The sequence below is a fragment of the Panthera uncia genome, chromosome D4 (assembly GCF_023721935.1).
Source record: "Panthera uncia isolate 11264 chromosome D4, Puncia_PCG_1.0, whole genome shotgun sequence".
NCBI classification, from domain to species: domain Eukaryota; kingdom Metazoa; phylum Chordata; class Mammalia; order Carnivora; family Felidae; genus Panthera; species Panthera uncia.
This window is the reverse complement of record NC_064807.1, coordinates 21,977,505-21,995,414: the sequence shown is the minus strand read 5'-3', so window position 1 is coordinate 21,995,414 and position 17,910 is coordinate 21,977,505. Positions and strand designations below refer to the sequence as shown.

The following is a 17,910-nucleotide window of genomic DNA, read 5'->3' as shown; positions in this document are numbered from 1 at the left end:
TTTGTCTTATTTTTCATCCAGGAATCTCTCGGTTTGAATCTTTGCCCTGCATGGAAGCCTCGTTGCTCCCCTAACACATTTACACATTTTGAAACATTTAGTTGGTGGAAGAAGTAGGGCCTGGAATTCAGAATCATGAATGCTAACTTTGCTAGAGAATCTCCTAGTTTTATCAAGTAGCCAGTCTCCTGTTTTCTCTGTCTAGTGATTTTCCTTATCATGTCCATTCTAAGAAGTTCTGCATTTGCCTTTTCAAGAAACGAGAATGGCCATGTGTTAAAGTAAATAAGGAAACAGACAAAAAAGGCTCTCATCTTAATGCTTTAAGTTCACACCGTGTAATTGAATTGTTAGCAAAGCCCTCCATTCATGTAGAAGTGCTGTCTTCCAAATAGGGTACGAATTGTACCCTGATCTGCATATTTGCTGTTTGGGAGGAGGCCAGGAGGCCAAGCTGGAAAAATTCTGCATTTTATAGATGTTATGGGTGAGAGATGCAGACCCTAAGAAGAGTTAAAGATCCACCTTGTTATATTGGCGGTGAAGGAGATTTTAACATAAATAGATGAATTATATTCCCAAGGACCTGTTTTTTTTCCCCTGAAATCTTAGAATAATATGGCTCTGATTTCCTTATGACCTCACATTACAATCCCCCCAGTCACCACCTTCATTGCACTCATTCTTGAGGCTAAGAGTATCTCCACCATCATAAATTAATTATTCTCATCTACCTTAGAATGACCCACATGCTCCAGCCCTCAAAGCCTCCAGTGCCAGGACTCTATAATGAAATTGCACTGGTGGCATTGACATGAAGGTCTCTTTTGTGTAAGTTACATGTTTCTATCCTGATGGGCATGTGTTCTCCCTCTTCAGGGGAAGGTGTCCAAGGTAGTGCCAATGTGAAGCTAGGTCGAAGATTAAAAGTTCTACGTTTGTGGCAGGCCTTCCCTGGGTGCCCTGGACTTGGATCTTGGCTTTTCCATTTACTTTTTAAGTTTATTTATTTTGAGAGAGAGAGAGAGTGAGAGAGCACGCACGTGCTTGTGTGCACAAGTGGGGGAGGGCAGAGAGGGAAGGAGAGAGAATCCCAAGCAGGCCCCACTCTGTCAGCAGAGAGCCTGACTCGCGGCTCAAACCCATGAACTATGCAATCATGACCTGAGCTGAAACCAAGCATTGGACACTCAACCAACTGAGCCACCCAGGTGCCCCTACTTAAAGCTATGCTTTTCAGTGGCCAGACACAGGATTGCGCTTTTTTGCATGTGACCTATGGCAGCTTCTGCCGTGTCTTGCTTTGGAAGGAAGGGTCCTGCATCCACTGGGCTCTGCTGACTTAGGGAAGGGCCATGGACTTTACTCCGTTACTATAGTTGCTTTCATTGTTCTTTGTTTTGGTCCAGAATACCTCTCTAGGGACCACTTTTCCCCTCCCCAGGAATGTTGATAGCATCTCCCAGCGACATTTGGTACGACTACTGGAAAATTCTTAGGGAAGGTTGGTTGGCATAACCCAAGTGGCTAGAAGACCCTCCTCCACTTTCTTGTAGCTTTCTCTCCTTGCCAGAGCGACCTCTCGTGCCTCAGTTTAATAAGTGATTAGGGTAGCGATAAATGACCTGGGGAATTGAGATTCATGTACTGAGTGCCAGCTGTATGCGAGCTGGCAAAGTCCACTGAGAAAAACAATGAATGAGAAGTGTCAACACGTGCAGTGGTCCACAGTTCTGATACGTGCCATAGTTGAGATTTACAGGAAGAGCTAGGACCCTGGAAAAGAACCCTCCTGCCTGCAGAAGTTGTGGCCCACCGAGGAGGAGAGAGAACAAGTGCCCGAGCACGTCGGAGGGAGGCGGTGCTATTCTAAGCAGGAGGGAACAGTTTGTGCACAACTCAGAGATGTGACGGCATATGATATTTTAGGGGACTGGCCCATCATTCCACATGGCAGGGAATTTAGGATACAGGACGGTCATGTGAACTGAGGCCCAGTGACACTAAACCTGGTAATACAGCAAGAGAGTCCCCGCTGAGAGCGCCAAGTCCACAGGCAGCAAGGTCTTGGCCACAGCCATTACCTCCGGGGTCCATGGTTCTCCATCACTGTTGACCGGATCATGCTGCTGTTCCTATTTCCAGCAAACCAGCAACTCTGTAAACACCTGTTTTCCTTTGGTCTCAGAACACAGCATAGTTTTATTAGCAGGAGTCTATCTGCTAGGAAAAAACCTGCTTCTCCAAAACACAGTCTTGTTTTCTAGCCTGCCACTCCCTGTGAGGATTCCCAGTGGGGACTCTGAGTTTGAGTTCCCGCACCTCTGCTGTGTGTCCAATAAAGGAAGAGTCATCCGCTCTGGAAGAGTTTGATTTTATTCCGTTTTTACATTTGTGCTGTCCAGGGGGCTTTATTCTTTTCAGTTCTCCCGACTAGATCACAGGATTAGGCCCTCATCAACAGGTGTTTGTTCAGAAAGCTGGGTTGAGGGGGGTGCTCAGTTCTGTGCAGGTGGGTGGCCCCAGCAGTGTGGCCTCTAACAAGAGCGCCAGGGACTTATTCTTTCCACTTCACAGTTTGCCCCAGTCCTAGCTAAACATTTTCCTCTCCTCTTTGCCAAATACTGTCTCCCCATTCTTGTCCTTAGGGATTTATGGATTTCCTGGTTTTCTTTGCCTAGTCACTGCTGTATGCTTTCTCGACTCCCATCCGCACCTTCCTCCCATTGTGCATTCCTGGCTCGTACACTTGTCCACTGATAAAAGAGCCCTTGATGGAGCATACCCTCACTTTCCTCTTTTTAATACCAATGCTCCCATTTTCTGAAGGCCCCTGCAGGTGTGGAGTGTGGTGTTCGATGTTTTATGGTTTTGTAGCTCCTTTCATCCTTACAGCAATCCTTGCAACCCTTCTGTTTTGTTAACTATCTTGTGGATCAGGAATGGACACATTATAGGCTGCAGATAGTTAGGCTGGTAAGGACGACCACAGTTAGTGAGGTCAGCGAGCCAGGCATTTCCTGTATATCTAACAGTAGAGTCAGGGCTCTCGACTTGGCTGTGGACTCAGTCTACTTGATCATGGGTCCTGAGCCCTCTTGACTTTTTCTTGAATAAACAAATAAATCTCACCTTTATCTTAAAATTGAGATATATACATAAGGGTGCCTGGGTGGCTAAGTTGGTTAAGCATCCAAACTCAGGTCATAATCTCATTGTTCATGGGTTTGAGCCCTGAGTTGGGCTCCATGCTGACAGCGTGGAGCCTGCTTGGGATTCTCTCTGTCTCCCTCTCTCTCATCCCTTCCCCCGCTCGTGCTCTCTCTCAAAATAAATACATAAACTTAAAAAAAAACTACAAAATATTAAAATTGAGATATACCTATAGAAGAGTGCATGAATCATATGTGTATAGCTCAGTGACTTTTCACCAGGGACACTGACAAAGCCCCTCTCACGTTCCTTGCAGTAGCTGTGGGGAGTCACCACTCTGGATTAATATTACAGATGAATTCTGCCTGTATTTGAAACTCTATAAATCCAGTCATTCCATGTACATTCTTTGGTGGCTGGCCTCTTTCTGAATTCAGGCTTGCGAGGTATTTATTAAATCCTCACTCTCTATAAATTCCCCTTCCTGGTTGATTTTACTTTTCCTGGTTCTTCAATAAGTAGGAAATCTAAGTTTCCTTCTGGGAAGTCTTTAACGTTGCCATGATATGCCATCAATGTGGCCTTTTCTCAACAAGATTCTTGTTCTTCCTGTAGGTGAATAACTAATTCCAGGCTCTCATTTGCTCCCCTCATTTTTCCTTCCAGTTGATCCCTCTTTGAGACCTATCAGCCCTTTGCATCGTTCTGGTTTGTTCATTTGATTAGGCTTTCCAGCACAGCGGGCAGCACCAGCTTCCTGCAAGGCCCCCTGTGACTGATGTATTAACATCCATATGGGTTTCTCCTGGGACCAAGCAGTGTTTACAGCTTCTGGCTGCAGTTCACTACTCTGTGAATCCATTTTAAATTGCCTCAGTATGATATCACAGCCCACCTGTGTGGTTTAAAGAAGGGGACACCTGGGAGAGAGGCGGGTATCTTCCAAAAATGAATGTACAGCTCTCTGTCTACACTTTGTGCATCGATTTTAATCTGGATCATTTAACTCTATAATAAGTGGGCTTCCAGTTGAAACAAGGTAAAATTGTCTTCCCCTAAAAATCTAGAAATGCTATAATGGTGCCTGATGGAAAGTTTGCCCACCTGGGGGCACCCACCTTGATTTATGGCAGACCAAGAAACTAACCTTCACACAGCGCCATTATTCTCACAGCATAGAAAGCTTTAAGAGGCAAGTTCTCTCCCCACGTCAGCCATTGTTCTAACCAAATACGTTCAGTTCAATTGTTTTATGAAAACGCTCTGGTCATTTCTCTAAGCTTCACCTGGCTGTTTGTTATTTTCAGACTCAACTCATGGTACCTGATGTCTGGGTCACACAACTTACTACTGGACCTTGAAGAATTCTTCCAGAACATGAATAGAGTTAATCTCCAGTTCTTGTGGTCCTGTCTTCAGGGCAATACAGTGAATGTTATTTGATTCCAACCCCAAATATCTTGTAATAAATAGCATAGGTTCAATTAACTACAGTGTGCTTGTATTAGAATTAGAATATCATGTGGGCTTGATGTGTTACTAAGGACACCAAAGGATACCGTTGGGTAAAAAACAGGGAATTTAGTCGTGTGGTGTTGTAAGGGCTTGGAGCTGTAGTTGTTTTGTATGCATATTTATTTTCTAGGACATTCTGTAGGGCTCCCATTATGTGTGCTCAATTATTCAAATTAAGAGTAATGTTAAGGATTTGGTTCAGCTAGCCATTTAAGATTAGTTACTGGAACCAGTCTGTCAGGAAATAACATATATCTAAGATTGTGTTGTTTGGTTTGGGGTCAAGGCAGTTCTTTTTCAAGCCTTCCACGTATATGATATTTTGCGTTCATAAAGAGAAAATAATAGCCTAATTTTCTTCTCAAGCTTAGGGAATTATGTGGGTTTTATGTGCAGGCATGTTGGAAACCTAATAACCTTGTATCAGTTTTCAATTTTGTGCGTGCTAAGTTATTTTACAAAATTTGAGTGAACGTTTAAATGAAAATTTGAGTTCTGTGGTAATACCCATGGTCTTTAGATCTGTAAAGGGAATGTAAGGTGCCAATGACAAGTTCCAGAAAGTGCCCCAGACTTATCCCAGAGGGTTATGGAAACTCTACATCCTTTATTTATTATATATGCAGACCTATAGAAAAGGCTTAATGTTGAACTTCTAGACTGCCTAGTGATGTTTCAGATAAGAAGAAAGTGAATGTAGTGGTCTCTTCAAAAGTGTCATGTGCATAATTCCATCTGCTTGGATGCTGGGGGCGGGTATTAGCACTTCTGTACCTTCCACCTTCTTTTTTTTTTAATGTTTATTTCTTTTTTTGAGAGAGAGAGAGAGCACGAGAGGGGTAGGGGCAGAGAGAGGGAGATACAGGATTCGAAGCAGACTCCAGGGTCTGAGCTTGTCAGTACAGAGCCCGATGCAGGGCTCGAACCCACGAACCATGAGATCATGACCTGGGCTGAAGTTGGACGCTTAACTGAGCCACCCAGGTGCCCCTGCATTTTCCACCTTCTAAAGTGTCTTTTCTTTGTGCATGTTTTATATCTGTAATATATTATTGCTTGGAGTTTAAATCATTAGATCACAAAACATAAAATATGCCTTAAGATTTTGAGGTGGAAATAAATATGTACTGGGATTAGGTTTGTATTTTACAGGAGAGGAAAACAATAGCTTAAGCAACATGAAGGTTTATTTCTCTCTCCCATAAAAGATACTGGCTGTCAGTAGCCTAGGTCAGGTCTCACAGCCCCACAGTGTCACAGGGCCTCTGCGTCCTATCTTTGTGTTCTACTTCCTTCAGCAATTGATTTCCATCTTCAGAGTCACCTTGAAGGTGACCCCAAAAGGCTGGCTGAGCAAGGCACCTTGCTCATAGTTGAGGCAGTGGAAGGAGGAAGAAAAGAGGACAGGAATCCTGATCTTCCTCACTTAAAAATTTTTTTTTTTCTTTTAATTAATCGCCTTTGTTTTTTAGAGCAGTTTTAGGTTCATAGCAAAATTGAGCCAAAAGTACAGAGAGCTTCTGGATCCCCTGGCGTCCCTCTCTTTGAAGTTATGAACCACATGTCCCCAGCAGTGCATGTATGTTGAGCATGTACCTCTTACTGCTGAAAACGTGGCATACCTAGCCAAAGGGAAGCTGGGGAGGGTACCAAAGAGTACTTTGCTGCCTTAGATAAAACTGGGGTTTGTGGCCAAGGTAGGGAGATTGTTGAGGAGAAAACTTGAAATCTGTCATAAAGTTGGAGTGCCTGGGTGGCTCAGTTGGTTAGGCCACCAACTTCGGCTCAGGTCATGATCTCACGGTTCGTGGGTTCTAGCCCCGTGTCGAGCTCTGTGCTGACAGCTCAGAGCCTGGAGCCTACTTCAGATTCTCTGTCTCTCTCTCTGTCTCTCTCTCTCTCTCTCTCTGCCCCAGCCTCCCCCAAAATAAAAATATACATCAAAAAAAAAATCTGTCATAAAGCCAATCTTTTATTGGGGCACCTGGGTGGCTCAGTCAATTGAGCATCTGACTTCGGCTCAGGTCATGACCTTGTGGTTTGTGGGTTCGAGCCCTGCGCCGGGCTCCCTGCTGTCAGTGCAGAGCCTGCTTCAGATCCTCTGTCCCCCTGTCTCTCTGCCCCTCCTCTGCTCACGCTCTGTCTCAAAAATAGATAAACATTAAAAAAAAGAGAATCTTTTATTATTTTTTCTTGATTATGCAAAAGAGTAACTTCAAGCCTGAAACTGGTACGTTTAGAACTGTTTTCATATGTTAGTGTTGGAATAGAGTGTTTACTGTGTGAAATTATTATGAGTTCTTGAGGGCTTCATCTGAAGCATAAAAAATAATCATTTAAAATTATGGTAAGAAATCATACAATTATACAGGGGTGTTGGGAAGGAGGTATTTTATGTTAATTAGGAAGCGTAGTTAGCGTCGTAGATGGGATTTGAAGGGATGCTTTCTGGAATGGTTAGGCACAATTGAGAAATTTCTAAATATTTAAAAAATACAGTTTAATATACGTACACCCTAGACTTCTGCTATTATGTATTTTAAATTTGTTCCTTCGGTAAATACTTCAGCTTCTGTTGATTTCAGAGAATCATGAGGAGAATCGTTCTTTCCTCTTCTTCCTCACAGAGGCTGCTGAGGTGATGACTAACTGCTTTATGATCTGTGTTTTCTCTGTCTCCTCTCCTGTCTCTATCTCTCTCTAACTGTTCCCTTCCCCAAAAGTGCATACTCCTTCCACGTCACCGCGGACGGTCAGATGCAGCCCGTCCCTTTCCCCCCCGACGCCCTCATCGGACCCGGCATCCCCCGCCACGCGCGCCAGATCAACACCCTGAACCACGGGGAGGTGGTGTGCGCGGTGACCATCAGCAACCCCACGAGACACGTGTACACGGGCGGGAAGGGCTGCGTCAAGGTCTGGGACATCAGCCACCCCGGCAACAAGAGCCCCGTGTCTCAGCTCGACTGTCTGGTGAGCGAACAGGAACTGGTGCACAAGGGTAATGTCTCCCTGGAGACTCAATAAGGAAATAGCTGTTTGGGCCTGGGTTTTATTCCCATTATGAGGAAATGGAAGCCCTTTCTGTTTCCTGCGTTAGCTATTTAGCCCCCGCACCACCACCACCCCGCCCGAAATGTGAAGGTTTCATTTGTTGCTGTTTCAGTGGTTAAATCCCAGAGTTGATGGATTTCTTTCACAAAATATTTTACAGTGGTTTACAGAAGCTGTCCTTGTTTGAACGTGTACTCAGAAGGGGGTTTCCCATTGAACTAGGCCTGGACTCTGAGCCCTGCGGTCCACTTAACTTGTGATTTCCCTACAGCCTTTGCATAAATATTGAATGGTAAACATTTCATAATGTGGCATAAAAACCGTTCTGAACAGGGCCTGTGTTTTCAGGGAGATCTGGGAGGGCTGGCTGGGTTTTATTACCTTAACTTCGGGAAAGGTTAATAGATCACACTGCAAGGAAACAGGGTGGCTATCTGCAAAACTGGAACGGTGAGAACGCTTTCCCAAGGCACCCGAAGCCACCTCCTCCCAGAGTATGAGAATGCCATTTTGCATTTTTCAGGATCCATACGCCATGTTGGGACATGTTCTCTTCTCTGAACTGTAACCCCAGAATTTACAGACCACGTACCATTGGCCCTAAGCAGACTAAAGGCCACCTTGCCCCTGATGTGGTGTTTGCTTGCACTTCGCCGTGATGGGTGGAACAGTTCACCCACTGCGTGCCTAGCGACTGGTGAGGATTCCAGAGACAGTGTTCAGAAAGAAGAACGGTGTTTTTGAGATACAAAAGCCTTTTTTGGAGTAGTTATTGATTTATTTTATTTTCAATTTTATTTTTTAATGTTTATATTTTTGAGAGAGAGAGAGACAGAGTGCAGGTGGGGGAGAGGCAGAGAGAGAGGGAGACAGAATCTGAAGCAGGCTCCAGGCTCCGAGCTGTCAGCAGAGCTTGACATGGGACTTGAACCCATGAACCGAGAGATCGTGGCCTGAGCTAAAGTCAGACACTTAACCATCTGAGCCACCCAGGCGCCCCATTGATTTATTTTTTAATCAGATAACTTTATTTTTATTTTGATGTTTATTCATGAGAGAGCGAGCGCAAGCGGGGGAGGGGCAGAGAGAGGGAGACCCAGGATCTGAAGCAGGCTCTGTGAATCGGATGTGAGGCTAGAACTCACAAACTATGAGATCATGACCTGAGCCGAAGTCCGATGCTCAACTGACTAAACCACCCAGGCTCACCAAATCAAATAACTTTAAAAAATCTCCATTAATGAAATTGAAACACGCTGAAACATAGCCGGACATTCTAAAATAGTAGGAGTGTTTTGTAATGTTCATCGTCTCTTTTGAAATTTATGAATGATAGGTCAAAGCATAGTGAAAACTTCAGCTCGGTCTATTTGGGTTGAAGAATAGCAATTACTTCTTTCAGGGAGGGGAGGGTTATTTTAGGTCTCACCTTACTTTTTTAATGTGTGTTGCTTTCGATAGGAAGATGCCATCTTTTATCGATTTCTTTGGACTGAGAGGCTTGAATATGGTAGCAGCCATGTTATCGCTTGAGAAAGCAGCTCTGTTAAATTCTTAATAAGGATCCACATGACTAGTGCAAGCCTTAGGTAGAGATTTAACAGTAACGAAAATCAAAACCTAGGCAGTAGGTCTGCAGTTTCCAAATGGTAAATAATGGAGGGTGATGAGGTCGGACATTTATAAGCTAGCTTTGAAAAGTGGTTTCTTCATAGAGAGGTACATGTACACCTATCTTGCATCCACTGATCATTTCAGTTCTTTCTACTCAGCAGGAAACTGGACGTCGGGAACAGTTCTATCCAAATGTTTGCACATGCCCGAGCAAGCCCAGGAGTTTGTTTTATTTACCGTTTCAAAGGGAACAGTTACAACTCGATCCCAATTTTTACAACAGAACTCTTGCTTTATTAAATAGTGTCCATGAAATACTATTTTTCAAGTCAAAAGCCAAGATAGCAGTTAGAGAACATGGTATTGTTAGTGCTGGCTAATGCATCATAGCAATTGAATTACATTTATTTCACAGAACAGAGATAACTACATCCGTTCCTGCAAATTGCTCCCTGATGGTTGCACCCTCATTGTGGGAGGGGAAGCCAGCACTCTGTCCATCTGGGACCTGGCGGCTCCGACCCCGCGCATCAAGGCGGAGCTGACGTCCTCGGCCCCTGCGTGCTACGCCCTGGCCATCAGCCCCGACTCCAAGGTCTGCTTCTCGTGCTGCAGTGACGGCAACATCGCGGTCTGGGACCTGCACAACCAGACGCTGGTGAGGTGAGCAGACATGGTTGTCTATGGTGGGGGTTCCCTCCTTAGCTACCTGGGCCTGAAGGCCTCCTGTCCCCTCTGTTTCTCTGGCTGCACCCAGGCTCTCGGCCCATGTTCAGAGCCTCTTGTGTGCCAGGCTGGGAGTTCCAGGTATTGGGAGTATGAAGACAAAACTGTGGCAGTTGCCCTCTGGGGGGTTTACAGTCTGGCTGCTATGCTCAGTGTCCCCCACAATTTATATTTACCTCCCTGATGTCCCCATTCTTCAGCCACTTACAGATGCCAGACCTGTCCAAAAAGTATTCCTGATTTTTGCCAAGGGGCAGCACGTGCACCATGGATTACCTGGCAGTATCAAGGGTCCTTAATACTCGATGTTTTTGGCTTTGGCTAGAACTTTGTGCAAACAGGAGCCGAGTGATAAAGGAGAACAGAAAACCAACAAAAGGACATGAGAAGAGGAGATTCCATGAACTTTACTCGCAAAATGATTTTATTTATTTTTTTCTAAATGTTTATTCAGTTTTGAGAGAGAGAGCGTGAGCAGGGGAGAGGCAGAGAGAGAGGGAGACAGAGAAGCTGGCTCTGCCCTGACAGCAGACAGCTCAACGTGGGGCTCAAAACCACGAACCGTGAGATCATGACCTGAGCCAAAGTCTGACGTTTAACTGACTGAGCCACCCAGGTGCTCCCACAAAAATTATATTAAAGTATACATGTTTCTCAGTAACTAAATCAGCCCTTTCCAGGGGTTACTCCACCCAGGAATGGGCCTGGCTTCCTGGAATCATTCCTCTGAACTGTTGACAGCTGCAGTCCTGCCATCTCTGTGTCTCTCCTCGGCTCTGGCCACCTCATTCCCTCTGCCGAAGTCGAAGTCCACACTTACAGCAAAGTCTTTGTGAAGGGAAGCGCTAGCTAAACATCCCAGGGAAAACCTGTCATCTTTTGCTTTTTTGTTTTCTATTTCATCTTCACTCGGAAATGGTCTTTGTTGATATTGTGATTTTAGGCGTGTAGATTATTTAGCAGGGCTCTTCTAATGCTTTGGGCCCAAGTGCCACAGTGAAGGGGACAGACTTTAGGAGTCATTATAGCAGCTTCGTCTCCCTTCAGACCTCTTCTGTAGAAATCCAGTGTCACCAAACCAGGCTCTGTCCCTGCGTACGGGTGGCACTCTGGTAGTAATTTTTCCCTTGTAGGGCACTGGGCAACTCAGAATGAGCAAAATTGACAAACGTAGCTAGAGCTGACAGCCACTTCAGATTTTTTTAGCCTAGCAAGTGTTTGTTGTTTTTCTTTTCTTCTTCTTCTTTTTTAAGTTTATTTGGTTTGAGAGAGAGAGAGAGAGCGTGCAGGGGAGGGGCAGAGAGAGATGGAGAGAGAGAATCCCAAACAGGCTCCACACTGCCAGCACAGAGCCTGATGCAGGGCTGAAACCCACGAACCATGAGATCATGACCTGAGCCAAATCCAAGAGCCAGAAGCTGAATGACTGAGCCACCTAGGTGCCCCTCTTCCTCTTCTTTTTTTGAAAAAAATCTTAATAAATAGCACTTTCAAAATTTTAATTCTAAGTGCTTTTTAAACACTAATCCTTTTAATCCTCATAATGTCTGCATTGTAATTATCCTAATTTTATAGATGAGGAACCCGAGGTACAGAGAAGGTAAAAGTCAGCTTGTCTGCTCACACATTCGGGCGTGGGGGAGATGTGATGGGGTGCAGGCGTGCTGCTCTCCTGTCTGTGCCCTGAACCCCTGCTCTGTGCCGGCTCCCGGGAGTAAGCACCTGCTGGATACAATGGGGTAGTGCTTTACAAATGTCTTGCTCAGTGTGGGCTGACCACATGCGGCTAGTGGCTACTCTGTGTGAGAGGGTAGCACAGAGTCTGCTGAGCATCTCAGTATCTACTGAGACCCACCACAGCCTGGACAGTCCTGGTATCTGCCTTCTAGGAGGCTGAGGTAGTGCTGCGATGTGCGGACAGGGGGGTGGAGGAGCCACCACCAAGCACCTGAAGTCAGAAGAGAACAGCATTTGTAGTCAAGGCGAGAAAGTATTTTATGACCTCTAGAGGATGCAGAGGGAGGTCACTGGGTTTCCAGAGCAGTTTGATGGAAAGAAGAGCAAATCAGCTTTCAAAAGCTGCATCTGGGACTGGCGTGACCCGCGGGGGAGTCTCGGAGGCAAGCTGGGGTGGTTGGGGGAACGTGTGTGTGCATGGGACAGGGGTGGGGGCAGAGAACTAAGATGGACATTCAGAATAGCTTTTGGAGGAACAATTTTTGAAATGATAGCTCTCACCTTGTCTCAGAATTCACAGCAAGTGGTGCTTTTGTCTCATCTTCCATGCTCTTTAAATTCCAAGCCCAGTTTAAAAGTTTGGAGATCTGTGGGAAAAAGAATAAGGGGGGGAAGGGCACCTAGAGGAAGGACAGACATAGAAACCTTCCTCTGAGTGTTGAAATTCCCAAGCCACTCGAATGCATCCCGCCTAGTTCACCATAGTGATTGGGCCTGTTCTGGTCACTTCCCTGCCGGTTCCCTGTTGGCATGCAAAACCAGGTCCGGGACCCACAGATCACCAACCCTGCGGTAGCTCACTTTTGCCTACCCCTCAGCAAACCCTGCTTTGGCCTGGCAAAGCATCTGTGCTCAGCGAGTCCCTGTTGGTTGATTGGTTTTGGTAGTGTTTTCCAAAGCACAAGGTTTCCCTTTCAGAGAACAAGCATGCGCTCAGCTTCCAGGCAGGGTCCTGCAGAGGTGCCCACGGGGCCGCCTCAGCAATTAGCTCTGACTCTGTTCAGCGCCCCTAAGTCAGGAGGCCAGCATGACCCTTTGTCTCTGGGAGTCCAGATTTCCTAATGCAGGGCTCTTTCTAATACAGAAAGCAAGGTTGAGTAAATACGTGAGCTCATGCTTTGTTGGCATGAAGGGCATTGCTGTGTTGATTCACTCATGGAAAAGGAGTGCTTCTGGACCCTGAGCTTATAATGTAGTGATGGAGGCCTACCTCTTTCCTTACAGAATACACGTGGGATTTTGTGTGTTTGTCCTTTTTCTTTTCTTTTCTTTTTTTTTTTTCTTTTAACACTCAAACACTTTTTCCAGACCTGGGAGGAATTTTCCCTTCCAGACGGATTTGTAAGAAGAGCTGTAAGAGTGTATTTAGCTTCTCCCGTATGATGACCTAAAGTGGCATTCCATTTCTTTAACGCTTGGATTGCGAAAAAAGAAAATCCGCGAGTGCTGTTTCCTCCTCGGGGTGGGGGATGTTAGTTTGATCTTGCACATCAGAAGACACTGAGGAGATCACACACACACACACACACACACACACACACACACACACACTGAGTCCAAAACTAACAACACAACAGTGTTTACCTTGAGCTCTGGCAGGAAATCATTATTCAATCTGGTTTGTTTTATCAGGCAATTCCAGGGCCACACAGATGGGGCCAGCTGTATTGACATTTCTAATGATGGCACCAAGCTCTGGACGGGCGGCCTGGACAACACGGTCAGGTCCTGGGACCTGCGCGAAGGGCGGCAGCTACAGCAGCATGACTTCACCTCACAGGTGACGGGCTTTTCCCCACCAGGAATCTCTGTGTGGGGTGTCCTGCTCCCTCCCTTCACATCTCATGGTAATAACAACTGGGCCAACGGACCAGGCTTAAATTTGAGATACTGATTAAAAACAACAACAACCCACAGACAAGCAGAACCCCTGAAATGCTTAGAGTGGTTTCTAAAACCCTACTGGTTAAGACCTGCTAGTTGTTTACTTCTACAGGAGTTCACTGAAGGAATTTGTTCAGTGAAGAATAGACGGTTGGACCTGTTGTACATGTTCCCACCATCTAATGTGGGGGTGAGAGAAGATTATTTGATTCACATATAAATAGAGCTTGAAAAATATGCAGGGTTATTATAAGGAGTAGAGAATAATCACAACAGCTCTGGAGTTAATTCATTTCCCTTGCATCAGGGAGCTTAAAAAAGACAGCAGTATCTCACTGGAGGCCCATTTTATTATTCAACCCTTAGAAAATGGACTCAATGGCTGACTAGATTTATGGAAGTTTGAAGTGATATAAAATGGCAACTTTATGGATTGTGAAGACTATCTAGATGTGGAGTATCTGAATCTGAATCTAGACCTGCTTTGGGAAAGACATTGCCTTGTTAAGTGCCTTCTGTTGGTAGAATTGTTCTTTTGATTACGACTTGTTTACAAGCATGTGTTTTACTAAATTTCATGTCCCTGTTAATCTTTTGTTGAGTTTCTTATAGTCTTCCTCATTCCAGTCTTTTTCCAAATATATGGAGGGTACTATTTTTGGTCTGCCTTTTTTTTTAAAGCTTCTTAAAATGCCCATCACCCAGCTTTATAGTTTCTAACCCATGACCAGTCTGGTCTCATGTATCATCCCTGCCCCCAAACACTGGATTATTTTAAATATTGGGTTTTTTTTTTTTTAAGTTTATTTTTATTACTCATTTTGAGAGAGAGAGTGCAAGTGGGGCAGAGAGAGAAGGAGAGAGACAGAATCCGCACTGAGAGTGCAGAGCCCGATGCGGGGCTCAAACTCATGAACCATGAGATCATGACCTGAGCTGAAATCAAGAGTCAGACACTTAACTGACTGAGCCACTGAGGCACCCCTGCACTGGATTATTTTAAAGTAAATCTCAGACACTATCTGCAAGTGTTTCAGTTAGTATGTGCAAAAGACAGGGACCACTTTAAAATGCCATATACACAAATGCCATTATTATTAAGGATAATTTCTTAACTTAATCACATGTGATAAGTGTTCCAAGTTTTCCGATTGTTTCATAAAGGTTTTCCACACTCGGCTTGTCTGGGTTCGGTCTCTTGTGCTGTGGACTATGCTACAATCTGGAGTTTGCTGATTACATCCCCCTCTTCTTGCTATTTTCCCCATTTCTTGTTTATCACTTCTCAGTTCATTGGGCAAAATCACTAGTGAGCCTGTTCTGCTTCCTACAGATATTCTCCCTTGGATACTGCCCAACTGGGGAGTGGCTGGCCGTGGGCATGGAGAGTAGCAATGTGGAAGTTCTTCACGTAAACAAACCCGACAAGTACCAGCTGCATCTCCATGAGAGCTGTGTGCTGTCCCTCAAATTTGCTTATTGTGGTGAGTTTAGCGGAAAGGAAACGGGAGGACACCGATGGCCTCAATGGAAAATACTTCTAAAAAAAAAATTACAGTAGAGATCATGTCTGGAAAAAATGTTCTCTGAGCAGCTGGATGCAATCATTCTATTGTCTTAATATGTCCCTCAGAGCATAGTGATGTCCGTTTCGGCCTGTTTTCGTAATGGGAGAAAGGTCAGCAGGTGATGCAGTTGCCTAATATGATGTTTTGACACAGATATTTTTTTTTTTCTTTTTTTTTTTTAGCGGGGGAGTCTGAGGCAGAGGTGGAGGACAAGTAGTTACCACTCTGAAGGGGGGCAGGATTTATAGAAGCCTGGGGCAGCCACGTTGGAAGTCATTATGGACTGAGGAGGAGAGGGAAGTAGGGTCAGAGAAGAGAATATTTTTAGCTCCCCCCAGACCATTATACTCTGCAGTGAAGATGAAGAAGTTCACGTAGGGTCAAATATTTGTTCTCAGGATGGATGGAGAGATGTGTAGCCATTAGTCACTGAGCCCATTCTATGTGCCATGCGTCATGTCTGGCATTTTACTTAAGTTCATCATTTATTCCTTCCTAGTCCCGTTTCATCAAGAGGAGACTGACTGAAAGAACAGCAGCTTCACTGATTCACTATTTGAGGACCCGCTGTGTGCTGGGTGTGATGCTACCCGAAGTGTATCCGTCTAGTGGCTAATGGGGCTGACACGGTCCCTGCCACTGCTTTGACAAAACCCAAGACCACAGATGGTTCATAGTGGAGCCCAGATTCAAAACCTGCTCTCTCAAGTTCTAGCCTAACCCGTTGGACATGATAGTTCGTGATTAGAAATGCGTGGAGTTCAATTAAGTCCAGGTTGCTAATAGTATAGCAGGAATTTTAATATTGTTGAACTACATGTTCCTTTGCTAATTCTAGGTAAATGGTTTGTGAGTACTGGCAAAGACAACCTCCTCAATGCTTGGCGGACCCCCTACGGAGCTAGTATATTCCAGGTAAGTCAGCTCTCCTTACCAAGAATGACAATTTGATCACGGCATTCGCCGTGACTCCAGGAGCGAAGGTGCCTTCAGAAGCCTGGGGGGGGAGCAGGGCCCCTGAGTATCTCTATTTACATTAAACGTGAGCCTGTTGTTTTCTCTTCCAGTCCAAAGAGTCCTCGTCCGTGCTTAGCTGTGACATCTCTGTGGATGATAAGTACATAGTCACTGGCTCAGGGGACAAGAAGGCTACAGTCTACGAAGTCATCTACTGAAAACATTATGTGGTTTCACATTTATAGTTGAATTGGGCCAAAATGTTTTGAATTTGTAGAAATAGAAAAGTTGTAATTTTAAAAGGAAAAAAAAAAAACAACGTGAAAACCTATTTCCAAACTTTGACACAAAACTACTTTGAGTCTATAAAGAGGAGGCGACGAGTCCATCAACTGAAGGTCACCTATCTACCTAGACCAAATGGAGCACCGAAGCAAAGTGGGCAGAGGGGCCAAGGGGTAGGCAGAGCCTGTTTTGTTTTTTTTTCTTTCTGTGTGATCTGCCGAGATTACCTTTCTGTTCCTTGCAGTTCCCCTCAATGTTCTGTGCTTGGTAGAGCAGTGGTGTCTCCAATGAACTTGTTTCTTGGTTTTGCATCTTGTGAAATGTTTTTTTGTATTTTTGTTGAAGGTTAAACATTTGTATAAATTGTAAATATATTTGGTTTATTACAGTAAAGGCTTTAGTACCAATAAGTGGTTTTCCTTTTCCTTCTTTGTTATTTTTAATCAAAGCTTTGGGATCATTGATGGGGGTTTTATAAGCAAAGTTCACACATTTGCAGAAGAAGTTTAAAATGAATGCACCTCTTAGTTTATAAATATATTTGGACGTCGCCTTGCATCACACTGGAACCTAATCAACACGCCTGAGTTACCGGGAACTCAAGACTAGGAATCCTCAGTAATTGAAGGTTTACTAATGGCAGTTTTATCTGGGAAGCTAAAGTGACTTCATCAGGATTCATGTTTTTGCTAAGATACTCTTGTGATTGGAGGTCACAGATTAAAGCTCTCCTTTTTCTTGGCGAATCCTTGGGAGACAGAACATTGTCTTCTGAATGAAAGCCCAGCATCTTCAAATTTTTATTTTCTCCCTTGGCAAGCATCACATCTCATGACATGTGGGTGACTTGGGTTTAGTGTTAAGACTGACGATATTCACAAAGCTATGGAATTCGTTAACCTGTAAAAGAAAGGTTGGGATGCCAACTGGTTTTGTCTCATTAATACTCATTATAATTTGATCTATTATATGGAATGACTTAGCCAACCACACCTAGCACTGAGCCCCGTTCTTTTCCTTAAGGCTTTCCCTGAAGCTTCTAGTCATTTCGATCTCTCATTAGTGTGGTCTTCCTCTTTGTGGACAAGCTTTCATTGATTTGATTAGATGAAATCTGTAACCCCAGGCTTTTAATAAGTTGATTATGCATGTTCCTTCCCCAAAATGCTCCATGTCTCACTCTTCATATACCTATTATTTACTGTTAGGTTTTAGGAAACAATGGTGAAAATTTTTAAACCAAGTTTCCTGGCTGTTTAAAAATAGAACCTAAGGAATTTTTAATGTTCTTGTTTTCTTATGATCCAGCAAGTTGTTGGCAGTTTGTCTTAATATTTTTCGTTTGTTACCCAGACCTTCTTGTTTTTATACATTTAACAGTATTTTGTTTGCTTTTTACCAAAATATTTGTTTGTAC

General features: G+C 44.4%; 1 protein-coding gene across 4 annotated transcripts in view; it reads left to right on the top strand.

Moving 5' to 3' along the window:
- TLE1 (TLE family member 1, transcriptional corepressor) overlaps positions 1-16,903 on the top strand; it is a 91,430-nt gene extending 74,527 nt beyond the window's left edge. For all 4 annotated transcript variants that reach the window (XM_049648813.1, XM_049648690.1, XM_049648860.1 and 1 more), the window contains 6 exons: positions 7,392-7,641; positions 9,752-9,999; positions 13,432-13,579; positions 15,017-15,167; positions 16,090-16,166; positions 16,319-16,903. In XM_049648813.1, coding sequence (XP_049504770.1) covers positions 7,392-7,641; positions 9,752-9,999; positions 13,432-13,579; positions 15,017-15,167; positions 16,090-16,166; positions 16,319-16,426 — 982 coding nt within the window. In that variant the 3' untranslated portion in view covers positions 16,427-16,903. The remainder of the gene's footprint in view (positions 1-7,391; positions 7,642-9,751; positions 10,000-13,431; positions 13,580-15,016; positions 15,168-16,089; positions 16,167-16,318) is intronic.
- The last annotated feature ends 1,007 nt before the right edge of the window (positions 16,904-17,910 follow it).